General features: G+C 62.4%; 1 protein-coding gene across 1 annotated transcript in view; it reads left to right on the top strand.

Moving 5' to 3' along the window:
- Nucleotides 1-591: 591 nt before the first annotated feature.
- The window catches only part of LOC147578837 (uncharacterized), a 31,206-nt gene continuing 17,298 nt past the window's right edge, over nt 592-14,499 (top strand). Inside the window, exons 1-3 of the mRNA XM_086711868.1 lie at nt 592-682; nt 930-1,007; nt 1,309-1,365. Coding sequence (XP_086567994.1) covers nt 592-682; nt 930-1,007; nt 1,309-1,365 — 226 coding nt within the window. The remainder of the gene's footprint in view (nt 683-929; nt 1,008-1,308; nt 1,366-14,499) is intronic.

The raw sequence follows: 14,499 nt of genomic DNA, 5'->3' as shown, positions 1-14,499 counted from the left end.
TGCTCACGAATCCCCACGTCTATCTCCAGCCCAGACTCCGGTGTCCAACCCGCTGGCCAAGCAGAACACAGAAGTCCTCTTGCTTCTTGAACCACATTCCTCGACCTGTCGGTGTCAGGCCCTAAGGACGCCCGGTGAGCCAGACCCAGGTCCTAGGAGAAAGAGGTGGCAGATATAATTGGGGGGAAGTTTGGAGTCTGGCCGAGCCCTAAATAGCCTTCGTGCACCGCCCGCTCCCAAAAGCCTTCCTGCTCCTAGGGTGGCGGGGCCTCTCTGAGCTCCTCCAGCCCCAGTTCACGCTGAGTCGTGCAGCACTGATGTTCAGGAACAGACAGAACAGGGCTCAAAAGAGTCACGGAGGCCACGTTCTCCTGGCTTCCTCCTATGCCCGTCTCAGCATGCGCCTCCTCATGGTCACATGGTGGCTGCTGTGCCTCCAGACATCACCGCCACATTCCAGGCAGAAAGAGCCAAAGGCTGAAAGTCACAAGCCGTCATCTCCTTAGAAGTCTTTGCCTTTTTATTAGAAGACAGAAGTGTCCCCAGGGAGTTCTGCCCATCTCTCACTGGCCAGCACTGGGTTGCGTGGCCATGTCTAGCTGCGGTGGAGGCAAAGCACTTGAAGGTTTTGCTCTCCAGTCTCTACATCAGAGGAAGGTCGGGGAGAAGCGGGAGAGTGCAGGTCGTTCAAGGCCATCAGCTCTGGTTCGAGCGTCCCATTGAGGCTCCAGGTGTGGCCACCCCCTCTTCCCACGCACCCTGGGCCCCACTCAGATGCAAGCCACCACCCCCTCTGCCCCGATGCCTGCCTGTTCCTGTTGCTTCCGCCTGGCACCCCTGGCCGTCCGAACCTACATCGTCACTCACAACCCAGCTGAAAGGCCACTTCCTCCATGAAGCAGTCCCTGATCTCCACCTCCAGCCCCCAGGAGACCCCGCCCCTCGCCACCTGCACATCTCTCACCCGTTCACCACAACGCTGGAACTGCCTACCGCCCCGGGCCAAGGTCAGGGACTGCGGCCGGCTCAGCTCCGTCCACGGCCCCCCCCCTCCCGGCCAGCGCTGAGCCGTGCTCGGGCCTGAGTCAGAATCAGGTTCCCTCCCTCCCCATCCCGAGGCTCAACGAAGCCGGAGACAGAACAGCCACAGGGGGAGGTCTGCTTGTGCTCTGATCTCAGAAACGAACAAGGACGGTGCTCCCACTGACCCGTAGGGGTGGGGACAGACGCCACTGGGTTTTCCGGTGGTGACAGAGAGCCAGCAAACACAGGAACCTGGGGCTGGTGACCCCTGTCTTCCCTCCGTAGGTCCCAAGCCAGCTGAAAGGACCGAGCAGGGGAAACAGAGGCTCCGAGAAGCAGACCGTCAGTGACCTGGTGCACAGCTGGGGACGTGCACTCCTGAGTCACACGTAGGGCAGCAGGGAGGGTGAGGCCAGAGCCCGTGGGTGCTCACGCCTCCCGGCCCCCCGAGCGGCTCTCTGGGGGCCCTTCTAAGCGGGCTTTTCCTGGAGGACAAAACAAGGCTGCGGGCATTCGTCGCTGGCCATCCCACCTACGTCTTCCGGCGCCCCTGAGACAGCGCTGGCCAAAGCCACCAGCGGCTCTCCCCGCGTGATGCTCCGCCCTGACACCCCTGCTTCCAGCTGCCCGGCCCGGGGCCAGAGCGGGGGGTCTCTTTGTGACTCGGCAGCTGGACCGATCCGAAATCAGGCCCATCATGGGCCCATCCTCTGCTCCTAAGCTTCAAGTGCCCCCCGGCCCCTCAAGTTCCTATGTGACGCCCCCAACATCAGCTCCTATCAGCCCCTCATCCCCTCCAGGAGGCCCCCCCCTCCCGCCCCTGGGCCCCGTGTCCTAATGCCACCTGTTTCAAATTGCGATCTCCGTGGGGACGTGGCACCCACGATGTCCTAGGTCTCCCTGGACCTTACTGCTGTCCGCCCCGTCGTGTGCTCTATCCAGCACGTAGTCGGTGGCTGGTTCTGCCTGAGACCCCTCGCTAGAAGGTCAGCTCCACGGGGCGGCAGTCTCCAGTCGCCCACACCCCCCGAGCCCGCAGGACAGCACCTGGCACCGGTGGGCACCCACGCAATCCTTGCCGGCCCAAAGAAGAGGAGACGGGGGGCGGGTGGGTTTGGGGGCCGAGGGTGGTCGCCAGAGAGTGGCGGGGACCGTGGCCGCCGGGGCGTCTTGGAGCCTGGTGGGGGAAGCCCTGAAGAAGAGGCCTTTGCGCCCAGACCAGCTGTGGGAGGGGAGAGGGGGGACGTGCGCCGCGGGGCTCGTCAGCGAGCGTGAGACTCCAGGCTCCAGGGCCGCACACGGAACCGTGAGGGCGCCCCCTACGGGAGGCTCCCACATAGCGGGCTGAGCCCCAGTGTGGACATTGAACCCCCTCTCGGGAGGGAACACTGCCGGGTTTTCCAACCAGGACGGTATCACCCGTGCTGCGTCCCAGGGCAGGGGCTGCGAGCAGATAGATGCCCACCGTGGACAAAAACTGGAGGAGAAAGAGCCTAGTGCCCAGAGAGAGGGGAGCCAGTCACGGGAGCCCCCCAAAGTCACCCACGGTGCGTGGGGATCATTTCACAAATGCTGCGACACGCGTTTCAAAGAAAACCCGAAGGGAAGAATGCAGAGAGAAACCAGAGGCATACGTGCCAATCACCAGAACAAACAGAATATTTGGGCCGAGCCACCCGAGCATGTGCGAGAGGGAAGGGTGCCATGGTAACCGTGCAAACACACGGCATCCGAAAGAGAAGGGAAAGGGGGGGAGTGTTCTCGGAGGTGGGAGGGAGACAGACGGCCCGACCCAAATGAAACCCGCCAAATGAAGTCCCCCCGACTGCTTCACGCTGTGAGGGACCGAACAGAGCCGTGCCTTCCGCCAAAGTCAAACTCAACGGGAGAGATGGTGAGGCTACAGAACGAGCCGCAAAGGGAGATTTCAGACCCGAGGAAAGAAATTAAGGACAAAACGTGCGTGGGGACCAATAAACGGGAAGCAGCCAGGAAGCTCGCCTCCTTCCCGACGTGGCTGGCATGTCCCTTCTCACTGAGGCCCCCCCGACCACCCTCCCCCAGCTGCTCTGCTGTCCTCACGGCCCCCGCCAACCTCTCTCGTTCTCTAGGATGCACCTGTCGGGCTAATTGTCTTTCTGCCCCAACAATCTCCAAGAGGGAGGCTTTTACCTGTCTTGCTGTGTCCCCAAATAGGAAGCGACCCACTAGCCCCCGGCGAATGAACGAGTGAAACAGAACAGACCCTGACTACAAAGGAATTAACGACGTAGAGGAACATTCTGGGATCCGTCACGATGACTGCAGCTGAGAAAGACAAAGAGGGAGAAGAGAATTCGAGAAGAGTCCGTAGACGCACAACACGATACAACACAAGGACGGTTAGCGCCCCTGCCTCGCAGCCCCGGGTACGTGTGACAAATTATGTAGCCAACACATGATGTGAGAGAGGGTCCTTGGAAGGAAGACACCACTGAAACTGAAAGTCAAAACCCCAGGTTCCAGAAAGCTTCGCGGCCGGCTGCCCCACCTATCTCTTAGGATGTCACAGATTTCAAGGAAACAGAATCCGCCGGGCATTTAGGATAAAAAGAAAATTGTCTGCAAGGAAAAAAAGAAGTGCCTGCTTCAGCGGGGATCTAAGAAATGCTTTGCTTGAATTTTAACAATCCCTCCCCCTTGCCTGTTCACTTTACCTGGGTGTAAAAATCAGACATAATGTTTTCACCAGAAGTCTCGTACGGGGAGATGGCATTTTCCTAAAAGCCTCTCTCTCTCTTCCTTCCTTTGTCTGGAGTGATGTTCGCCTCATGTTAAGGGCGATCGCTTCTGGCTCGTAGGATGTGGGTGCTTCTCACACCTCGAACGTCGTATTTTTTCTGCTTTATCTGACGCTTAGGGGCTGCGTGTTACGGCAGCACAGCCTGCATTGTTCTGACTGATATGATCGTATGTGTTGTTTTGTAAAAAGCGACAGAGCAGTCTTCCAAGGAGAAGAAAAAAGAATCGGAAAGCAAATATGCCAACGTGTTCACATGATTACCTCCGTAAGGTGGAAACCTGCCCGTGGCGAGTCCTTGGACGTTTTCAGCGGCCGGAATGCAACAAATAGGGACTGTGGATTTGGGGGGGGTGCGGTGCGGGGCGCAGAACAGAGACCACACAGGGCCCCAGGCTGAGACCCTCGGAACTGAGACGTTCCCAGTGGTGAGAGTTACTGGACCAGCGCGAAGATCGGGGACGCCCCGCCGGGCTGCTGGAGCCAACTGCTTGCCCCTTGCTATCCCTTCCCATTTTCTAGAACTTTCTGTGTCTGAGCCATACAGTGCCCAGCGAGAGGTGTGGTCTGGGGAAATCCAAGACTGGAAGCAGGTGGCAGCCACACATGGGCCAACAAAAAGAGGTCTCAGGAAGCGGGACGGGTCCGCGGAGCTGGAATCTAGGAGGAGACGAGGCAAAGGGCCAGGACGTCACCAGGAAGTGGGGATCCGCAGGTGCGACCGAGAGAAGGAGCAGGGACAGCTGACCCCCACGTCCTACCCAGCCCATCTCGTCTCGTTCCGTTTTCAACATGGTGAGGAAGAGAATGTCGCGTGCCCGTGGTACAGACCAGGAAACAGGCTCAGAGACGAACGTGATTTCCCCCAAGGTCACACAGCTCCTAGGGGCAAGTGGGGACCCAACCCCAGGCAGGGAGGTTTCGTCCCCAAGAGAGGTGGGTTGGAAGGGCCCAACAATTAGCCGTGGTGGACGTCACTCCTCGGCTCCGATTACAGCTGGGCAGGGGCCCTGTCCTGTGAGGGCCCAGCCAGGGTCTTGTTACGCCGTCCCCAGGCCTCGGTGCCTCCCTGGGGGCCTCCTGGCCTCGAAGCTTGAGGAGGACCCCAGCAGGTGGCAGGAGTCGGTCCTAGGCCAACGGACCAGGCGTCACCCACCCTGATTCACCGTGTCCTAGCTCTCGAAGGACCTGAATAATCACCGCTCCCTCCCGATCCTGCCAGAAAGCCAGCTGAGCTGACCGCGCACAGGTTGGAGTTACTGAGCCCCAAAACAGGGGTCCTCAGCTACCCACCGGCTGCCCATGTGCCTGGAGGGCTGGAGAGAGAATTTGCCTCCTTTCACATCCTGCCAGAGTCCTTCCCGCCCTTCGGTCACCCCGGTGCCAGCAGGTGGTCCCCCCACAACGCCCTGCCCCGTTCTGCAGCACACTGCTCCCCGCCCCCAGCCCCTGTCCCATGTAGCCCCCTGGGCCACAGCCCCTCAAACTGTGACTACAACCCTTTGGAGCTACATTTTTCTTTGCCAGCGATTCCAGAGCTGAAAATACGGAGGCAGGTGGGGGCGGAGGTGGGGGGACGAGGGGTCCTCCCATTCCGCTGCCACTTATGAGCCCCACCCGGCTGCAGGCAGGCTTTCCTGCTTCGTCTGGGTGTGCAGATGGGAGGGAGCTCCGATCGGCAGCCTGGCGGGGACCCTGGGGGGGTGGGGGAGGGGGCGACGGGAAGAGGAAGGGACAGGGCCGGGGCCCAGAACCGCTGCACTCAACCGTCCCTCAGGCGGTGGCCGCAGGGCCAGAACGGGGTGGAGACCCCATCCGCTTTGGGCTGACAATGGCAGGGCATCGGCCCCTCGCTTCTCACGGGGGCGCAAAGGGAGGCCTGGCGTCTACTGGGGTCTATACATATCCGTGCTGAGCACAGGGCACCCCAACTACAAGGAAGTCACCGTACCCCGTTTTTTGGAGAGAAACCAGGGTTCTGAGGACGGAGGTGGCCTCCTCCAGATCGCACAGCGGGTAAGGGACAGGCAGGGTTTGAGCCCTGGGACTGGGTGTGGGGCTGGAAAAGGATTTGGGGACAGTCTTGTCACCACTGCCCTTCCCTGTGGATCCCCCCCCCTCCCCGGATGAGCGTCCTGTGGTCACTGTAACAAATGTAGGGGCTGAATGCAAATTTATTCCCTTACTGGCCTAGAGGTCAGAAGTCCAAAAGCAATTTCTGGAAGCTAAAATCAAGGTTCAGGAGGGGCTGGCCGCTCGGGGGGCGTCCGTTCCTCACCTCTTCCAGCTTCTAGAGCTCGTGGCCCCACGTCACTCCGTCCTCACGTCCTCCTTTTCGTAAGGACCTTGTGATGACGCTGGGCCCACCCAGGTAATCCAGGATCATTTCCCGTCCCGAGAGCCTTCACCGAATGAATCACACCCGCACGGCCCCCTGCTCCTGGAAGATACCATTCACAGGTGGCAGGGGTCAGGACGCGGGCCTCTGTGGGGACCGTCACCCGGCGACCACACCCGCAGAGGGTAGGACGGAAGAGGCAGAGGCTGGCGGAGTGCGGGGCGCTGGCACACGTGGGCTCCTTCGGTCCCCACGGGGACCCTTGAGACAGCCCTGCCACCTTTTTACAGAGGAGGGGACTGAGGCAGAGCGCGGCGAAGTGACCCCCGGGGAGCGAGGGAGCCGGACCTCAGGCGCAGACCATCACCTTAGTCACCGGCGCGGTGGCCGTTCAAGGTCAGCGAGCACCGGGACCCCTGTAGGGCTCGTGTTGCAGGCCTGCCCCGTGGCTTCCGTGTTCCAGCACATTCCGCCACCGGTCCAGACCACACCCTAAGAATCACTGCCCCAGGAGACATGCAGGACAGGAAAGGCGGCCCGGGGGCCCTGGGGCCGCAGGGAGAGAGACTGCCTCCCCCGCATGCGGGTCCTGAAGGCAGGGTGACCCTGCCCGCTGCAGCCAGGGGGCAGTTTCCAGGTTGCCAAATCGGGGACAAAAACAGGGTCTGCCTCCCGGCCCGTGGGGAACCGAAAAACAGAAGACAGAAGACAGCTCTGGGGGCCCCAGCTCAGGGTGGGGCTCCGTTTCCTTCCACACTGGATGGGCTCCGAGGAGGCACAGACCCCTAATTCCCATTTTTCCAGTAAGAGGAGAGCATAGGTGTGCAGAGGGGGCTCTGGGTGTTTTAACTTGTCTGTGCAGAAGGCGCCATGGGGGTCGTCTCTATATAAGCTTCTGGGAGTCACAGGGGGCATTGAGGAAGCACCTGGAAGAGATCACCCCACTCTCCTGGGACTGGACCCCTCGGTTCCCCATGCCCTGCACACCCCCCCGCCCCGGGCACAGGGAGCCCCCAGGGCCCCGGTTGGGGAGGGTCCCTCGAGCCCCGGTGGGTTCCCCACCAGGGCCAGCCCCACCCCGAGAGCCTCAGACCCCAGGTCCCCTGCCCAGGAGAGCTGGCAGCCTGCTCTTCGTCCGCTGACCCTCAGGGGACGCCTGGCTGACCCCGGGCCCCCTCCTGCAGGAGGGTTTTCAACCTCCGGGGTTTAATGGAGAAAAATGACCTCCCAATAAAATATTCATGCCAGGCCAAGGCTAAAATAGGCTGGAAAGGAAGGAGGGCGATTTTTGTCTGGCACGAACGAGGTGATGTGAACCCACGAGGCTGGCTTCTCTGACCTGTCTCGCCGTCCCCTCCCCACCCACCCAAGGCCCTGGGATCCCCGCAGGGCAAGCTTCAGGGCCCGAACCCCAGGCAGTCACACAGGGACACCCACCCTGAAGCGCCCCCTTCAGTTCAAGGCCCTGTGGCCACCACTGTGAAATTTTGATCCTGGAGCGAGGGTCCCACTGCCTCACTTTGCACCCCAGCCTTCCATTACACAGCCGTCCTGGGCATCTGGGAAGACAGCAGTGGCCTGACCCCGGGGACGCCAATTGTGTCTTCCTAGGCCAGCACGGGGAGGGGACGATCAGTCCCCAGGGTCCCTCACTTCCTTGTATCCTACACCAGCCTCGTGAGGCGACCCGTCAGCAATAACACAACAGTGGTTGTCATTCACATGTCCTGGGCTCCAGCTCTGCACCCGGCAGGCACCCAAGCACCTCGCGTGACCCTCCAACAGCCTCCGGGGTGACGGCCCCCTTCACCATGAGGAGTCTTGTTGGCCCAGAGGCCCAATCCCTTGTCTGGTGCTTCAAAGACAATGAGTGGGGGACATGGAATGTTCTAGAACGACAGAAGTCCAGGGTGTCTGGGACAGGAGAGGAGAGGGACAAGCAGAATCTGTCAAGGAGGGAGGGCAGCCACAAAGGACTCGGAGGCCGATTCAAGGGTCTGGGTCTGGAAGCAGCCAGCAGAGTGCTGTACAAGGAGGGTCAGCCTGATTCGAACCCCTGACTCAGGGCCTGGGGACCAAGTCTTTGCTGCCGGTGCACCGTCCACGCAGAAGCGAGAAGGGGCTGCTCCTCCCCACGACAGCCCCCCTCCAGATCCTCAGCAGCTCCCCAGACCCTCCTTCTCACCCCAGCACAGCGCCTTCGGTCCGGGGCCTTTGCAAAAGCTGTGCCTTTCTCGCCCTTGACCCCTGTGCTCCCGGGAACACAGCCACTGCCGTGCCCGACGCTCCAGGGCTCCTCACGGAGGCAGGGAGGCCCCAGGGCTCTGCCACGTGGATAACAGGGGACCAGGATGACGACAACAGCAGCCGGGCACCCACTCGTGCTGGGAGGGGTGGGGGGTGGGGGGCGGGTCACATGGAAATGGGCCTTCTGGTTCCCGGGGCCCGGGGTCACCAGCTTGCCGCCTCCCCCTCTACGCCAGAGCTGTCGGTCGTGGGCTCGAGGGCCTGGCGGGTGAAACACGGGAGGGGGCTCCTGGGGCAGAGGGTGGGCCCTGGGCGGTTGTGCAGGGGGAGCACACGACCCAGTGAGGGGCTGTAGTCAGCCAGCTCAGGACGGCCCTGCTCCCCTCGGAAGCCCCTCAGGTGAGGGCCGAGAAAGATGTTTCCAAAATGCATGGGAAGGTGAGCTTTGAGGAGAAACAGCGATGATGGGAGAGAGGGTAGGTCTGTGATCTCATTGTCTCTCCCAGGGATCTGAGGTCTGACTCGCTGGGTCACACTGGGTCAGCTCTCGTTGTCCCAAGCCCTGCGCCCGGCGCTGCCTGCCCGCCTCTCACCCCGGCCGCTTCACGGCTTATCACCTCGCCTGTCCGCCGTTGCTCCCATGTCATCTCATCATAAGGCCGGGCCTTATTTCCAAGTTCAAATAAGATGGCAAGATGGGGAGGCCGGACCGCGCAGGGCCCCGTACGGCACGGGATGATCTGACTCGGGCGTGAAGGCTGCTGCTGAGGCCGTGGTGTGGGGGACACAGCAGGGGGCAGTTTCCCTCCCTTCGGGGCGACTGCAATGATGCCGAGAGGCATGAGGACGGCCTGGGCCAGCTGACGACCGTGGAGGAGGGACTGGGGCCGATTCCAGCTGAATGTTGAAGACAGAGCCAGTGGTGCTGACTGATGGATCAGCCGTGGGTGTTAGAGGGAGAGAGGGGGCAGGGGACCCTCCAGACTTGGGGCCTGAGCCCCTGGGAGAGTGGAGCAGGTTCGAGGACCCGCAGGGGGCGGCTGGGGGGCTGGGGAGCCGGGAGTCCACTTCCGGACACAAAGCGGGGCCACCGGGGTGGGTGTTTGAGTCTAGGATTCGGGGAACCCTCGGCCGGCCCCGGGTGGGGGCGGGGGCCCTCAGATGGGGCCCAGGCAGCCTGTGCCATTTAGATTTTTCTTTCCCCCTGACTGACGTCCCACACCCTTGCTGGCAGCTTCTCCGAGGAGACCACCACACGATGACGCAAATGTCACAGCGCTTGGTCGGCAGAGACATTCACCGAAGCCCGTTTGTATTTGTCAGAAGCTGTAATTCTGCCCTGCGCCTCACGCCTCACCGAGCGGCCCTCTTCCCGGGTCGTTTAACAGCTGGCCTGACACTCATTCGCGGGTGGCTAGTGGCCCGGAAGCGACGAGAGCTTGTCCCCGACGCCTGCTGGCCTGACACGGCTGGGTCGGCTGATGTCACGCTTCAGCGCACCTGTAATCTCTCCTTTCCAGAAGCTGGAGGCGTAGGCGGTTGGCAGGGGTGGGGGTTGCGGGGGGGCTGTGGAGCTTGCAGGGGGTCCGGGGTGGGGCGTCCGGGAAGGCGGTGGAAGCTTCCTCCTGGCGACTGCAATTCCCAGCCGTCATCCAGAATTTCGTCCGTGTCTCCCATGGAAATAGCACTTTGTGGTTTTAAAATACACTCTTTCGGGACCCCGGACCCCCGGCTGGCTCCGTTGGTGGAGCGGGTGACTCTTGATCTCAGGGTCGTGAGTTCGAGCCCCACGTTGGGGGTAGAGTTTACTTAATTACAAAATACTTTAGAAAGAAAAAAAAAATGAAATACAGTCTTGTGTTTAGTTTCTAATGTGATCACAAAAAGGACCGCGTGGGGCAGGGGCGCACCTGTACCTGAGGCCATTAGGAGGGCCAATAAGGAGACTTCAGGGGCTTAAATGGAGGACAGACCTGGAGACCACCCCCCCCCACCCCCCGCCACCGGGGAAGGATTCACCTAAAGGAATCGCAGGAGAAGTCGTGCCTGCTCTGACCTGACCTGCTCACTAGGGGCCAGGGTTGCTGGTCCCCCAGAGCAAACTGACCCCTTCACCTCCGAACGTGGCCGCAGCGGCCGGACAAGCGCGGCGAAACGGTAACGCCCGCAGCCCGAGCCAACCAGCGCCGACTGAGACATGAACTCAGCGCCCACGTCACGGTCCCCACATCACAGGGGAGGACACGGGTCTGAAGCCAGATCGTAACCCTCTGGGCGGCTCCCAGGTGGAGGCAGGGGGCTCACCCTCTCACCAGCTGGCTACCAACGCTCACAGTGGGCACTTGCACAGGTCAACCAAGCCCAGGTGCCTGCCAGCCTCAGTTTCCCTGCTCCCTGACCCCATTTGACCCGCGACCTCGCGTGTCTCCTTCACCGCCAAACCCCGAGGGAGGGGCACCCAACCCCAGCCCCACGCCCGGAGCGAGGCACGTCTGCGGTCAGCCCAAGAGCGACCTCCAGCCAGATTCTGGCCGGCCTCAGTGGCCCAGGGACCGCGTCCCCTTCAGGCCCACAGCGGTGGCACAGGGGAGGCTCTCGGTAACGGCTGCCCCCCCTCTCCCCGCGACCACACCCCCGCTGGGAAATCGGCTGGTGGAGGTCACAGACGGGAGGATCCCCAGCACAGGGGCCAGGAGTGGAGGGTGTGGACCATCTCTCTCCTCTGCCGGCTCTGCCCAGTATAAACATGGCACTGGGTGAGGCTGGGGTGACCAGGGCATCCCCGAGCCAGGAGGCCACACCTAGTAGGTCCACAGGAGCCACAGGGACTGCCCCTCTAAGGAGGCCCTGGGACCTCGGGAGGGAGAAGGCCCGGCCCAGGGGCGCACAGACAGGCTGCTCCAGGACAAGGGGGGGCACAAAGGAATGGCCGGGGAAGGTGGGTGCGGGGGGGCAGGGGGGAAGGGCCACGAATAAGCAGGAGGCCGTAGCGACCAGAGTGCGGAAAGTACCTACTATGTGCTCCTTAGTCTGCACATTAGCCCGAAAGGGCCAAGGTTATTATAGCCACATCCCAAGAGGAAGCAGAGACGGGAAAGTCGAGACTTGCCCGTGGGCACCCAGTCCAGGACCCAGGTCTGAGGGACCTCCTCTCTGATCCCGCACACGCCTCAGCCCCAGGTCCAGGTACCTGCCAGCCTCAGTTTCCCTGCTCCCACATGACATTCCCAGTGCCCGTGTTTCTTCTGATGTCACCGGGAGTCTAGGCCCCGAGCGGGGCCCACACCCGCCCTCTCTGGGGCCGTCAGAACAGCAGGCGGGGGCCTCTTCCCAAAACGGAATGGAAGCTTCCGGGTGGACTCCAAGAAGCCAGGGCGAGGGGCGGCAGGCCACCGTCAGGACCCCCTCGACACGGGCCATCCCTGCCGGGAGTCGGGAGACCACACGCTGGCCGGGAGACCCTGGCTGCGTCCCCTCCCCTCTCCGGGCCTCGGTTTCCCCACCCGAGGGGTGGGGACAGTTGCACAATCAGCCCCCGGGACATCGAGAGGACAGAATGAGTCGACGCCTGAGAGCCCACGAGACATGCCAGGTGCGGCAGATGTGAGGGCTCGCTCCTGCGGCGGGGGCGGTTGCCATGGTGACGGGTACTCCGTGTTTAGTGGGTAAATAGCCTCTGCCCACTGGAGCAGCTGGTCCTGTCTCACCCAGCATCCCCAAGACAGGCCCGGCCCGGAGGCGTGCACGGCCCCCAGGCCCTCGGCGCCCTGTCACCTCTCCTTACCCCCCCTTCCCTCTGGAGCGAGCCTGGGGGCGGGCCAGGCTTCTTCGCTGTGGTCCGGAACCTTCCCCCGGGACCGGACCCCACCCGGTTTCCTGAGCACAGCTTAAACTCAGACACACACCATCCCACACCTCTCTGTCTCCGCAGGAAGTGTTTCAGAAAGCGTCCCGGGACCGAGGGCTCACCCCGCCGCGCCCTCGAGGTGCTCGTCGCCAGGCAGGCGTGGGTAGAAAGAGATCGTAACCCCGGAGTGGGGTCAAGGCTGCGGCGGATGGGGCGGGGGGTCAGACACCAGGCCCCCTGGGGCCCCTTCCAAAGAAACCTTCCAGCTCCTGAGGCTGCGGGTAATGACCGCCTGCCAAGAGGGAGAAATTTCTCTCCTGCCGTGTGCACTCATGCTCAGCCACACCGCGGATGATCCTTCGTGGCCAAGAGCTGTGGGGGGTGGGACAAAGACCCCTGTCCACACTCAACCGGTGGTGGTGAGAAAACCTGGTTTGGGAGATCTCGCCGGGCCGGTAGCGTCATTCAGCCCGTTTCGTGGGCTCGATCACGTGCGATTCCCAGAAACGCCCCCCCCCCCCCCCCCCGCGTCCTTCTCTGTGACAGCCAGCGCCTGCTGTGTGGACCCGGGGGGCCGGGCAGCGAGTGCCCAGCCTGACCCCACTCGAGGGACAGGAGGGACACCCAGACCCAGCCCTGGCGCGCCTGACACGTGGGCCCCAGGAAGACGATCCCAACACGACACGTATTACAAATGTTTATCACGAGGCTAAGATCGGAGGAACGCCTTGTGGCTCAGAAGAAGCCCAAGGACCTGGCATTAAAAGCAAAGAGAGAAAAGAAAAGGGAAGAAGAGGAGGAGGAGGAGGAATAAGAAGGGAATGTGGCTCCAAGCCCCCGTATATTTCCAGCGTGAGTGTCTTGGGGTCCTCAGCCCAGCCACCTCTCCAGGGGTGAACAGCAGGGAATGGTGACGAGCCTAAAAGGGAATTTCCCGGCGGGTGCAGTGGTTCAAGTACTCGGGCATTTCCCGCCCCTCCCCAGCCACGGACACGCGGGGGACCTGTGCCTCGACGACGAGAGTGCCTGACGCGGCCCAGGCAAAGGTCCTGGGGTAGCGCTCTGCCTGCCTCCTAGAGAACCACGATAGCTGGGGTGGAGCCAGCAAGGGGAGGGGGGAGAGACAGGACCGGGAGCCCGAGTCGGGCCACCAAGACCCCCGCAGGCCACAGTGGGAGCCCCTGGCGGTGCTCAGGGCCACGTGACCGCGCCGTCTTGTGTTTCGGCCGCCCCGCTCTGACCGCGGAGAGGCTGAGCGGTGACCGGCTGCATTGGGGGTGCATTTGGAAGGCCCACGCGATAGCCATGGGACGATGCCGGTGAGGCGCCTGCCCCGGGGGGGGGTGGGGGGGGGTGGGGCGGGGATGTGGCCTCCTGAGCAGCAGACCGGGGCATCTTCTGGCCCTGGGTGCTTGTTCCCCGATGACTGGGACCCAGGCCGCAAAGCCGGCAGAAGCGAGGGTGCTCCTGGAGGCCTGATTTGCAAATCGTGTTTTAATTGCTTGGAAACGATCGGCTGTGTCGCTCCAAACCCTGGGAGACTTCATTTCCCGCCTTTGGTGGAAAACCCACTAAGTGGCTGTGACAGAGAGAAGATTACGGCGCCCGGGGCTCACGGCACCCTCCAGGGCATGTCCCGGCCCAGCCCCCAAAACCTCCTAGCACCCACCCCCCCACCACCGCACCCCAGTTCCCGCCTCCCAGCTGGTCAGAACTTGGCCGGAGTTTCGCCCTTTCAAACGCAAGCCAGGCTGAGCGAGGCGGCGGCCCACCCACCCAGGCGGCGCGTTTGTTCCCACAGACGTTGGCCGAGCGTCTACTTTGCGCCCGAGACGGTCCCGGGCCCGCCGGTGGGTGATCCGGCAGATCCGGCAGAAGAGACTGCCACGCACAGCTCTTCACCTGTCCTCCTGATCGCGGTGGGTGCCAGAACATAGAAGGGGCCTGGGGGGGGACAACGTGACGTGGCAGGCAAGGAGGGCTCTGGGAGGAGGCGGCAGGACGGGGCGCAGACACCCGGGGTGGACGTGGCGGGGGGGCTGAGGTCAGAGCGGCCGGAAGCACCAGGTCACATGCGGTCAACGCCTGACCGTTTGCAGAGCACTGTCCCACCCATCTCCTCTTGGTGAGCCTGGGGGGAGGGCTCCACTCTCTTTCGTTTTAATTTTTGTCATGTTTTATTTAGTTTTGAGACAGAGACAGGGCATGAGCAGGGAAGGGGCAGAGGCAGAGGGAGACACAGAATCCGCAGCGGCCTCCAGGCCC

Source organism: Puma concolor, chromosome B4, assembly GCF_028749965.1.
Source record: "Puma concolor isolate L17-30 chromosome B4, mPumCon1.1.hap2, whole genome shotgun sequence".
Taxonomy (NCBI): Eukaryota; Metazoa; Chordata; class Mammalia; order Carnivora; family Felidae; genus Puma; species Puma concolor.
This window is presented reverse-complemented; position numbering and strand designations above follow the sequence as displayed.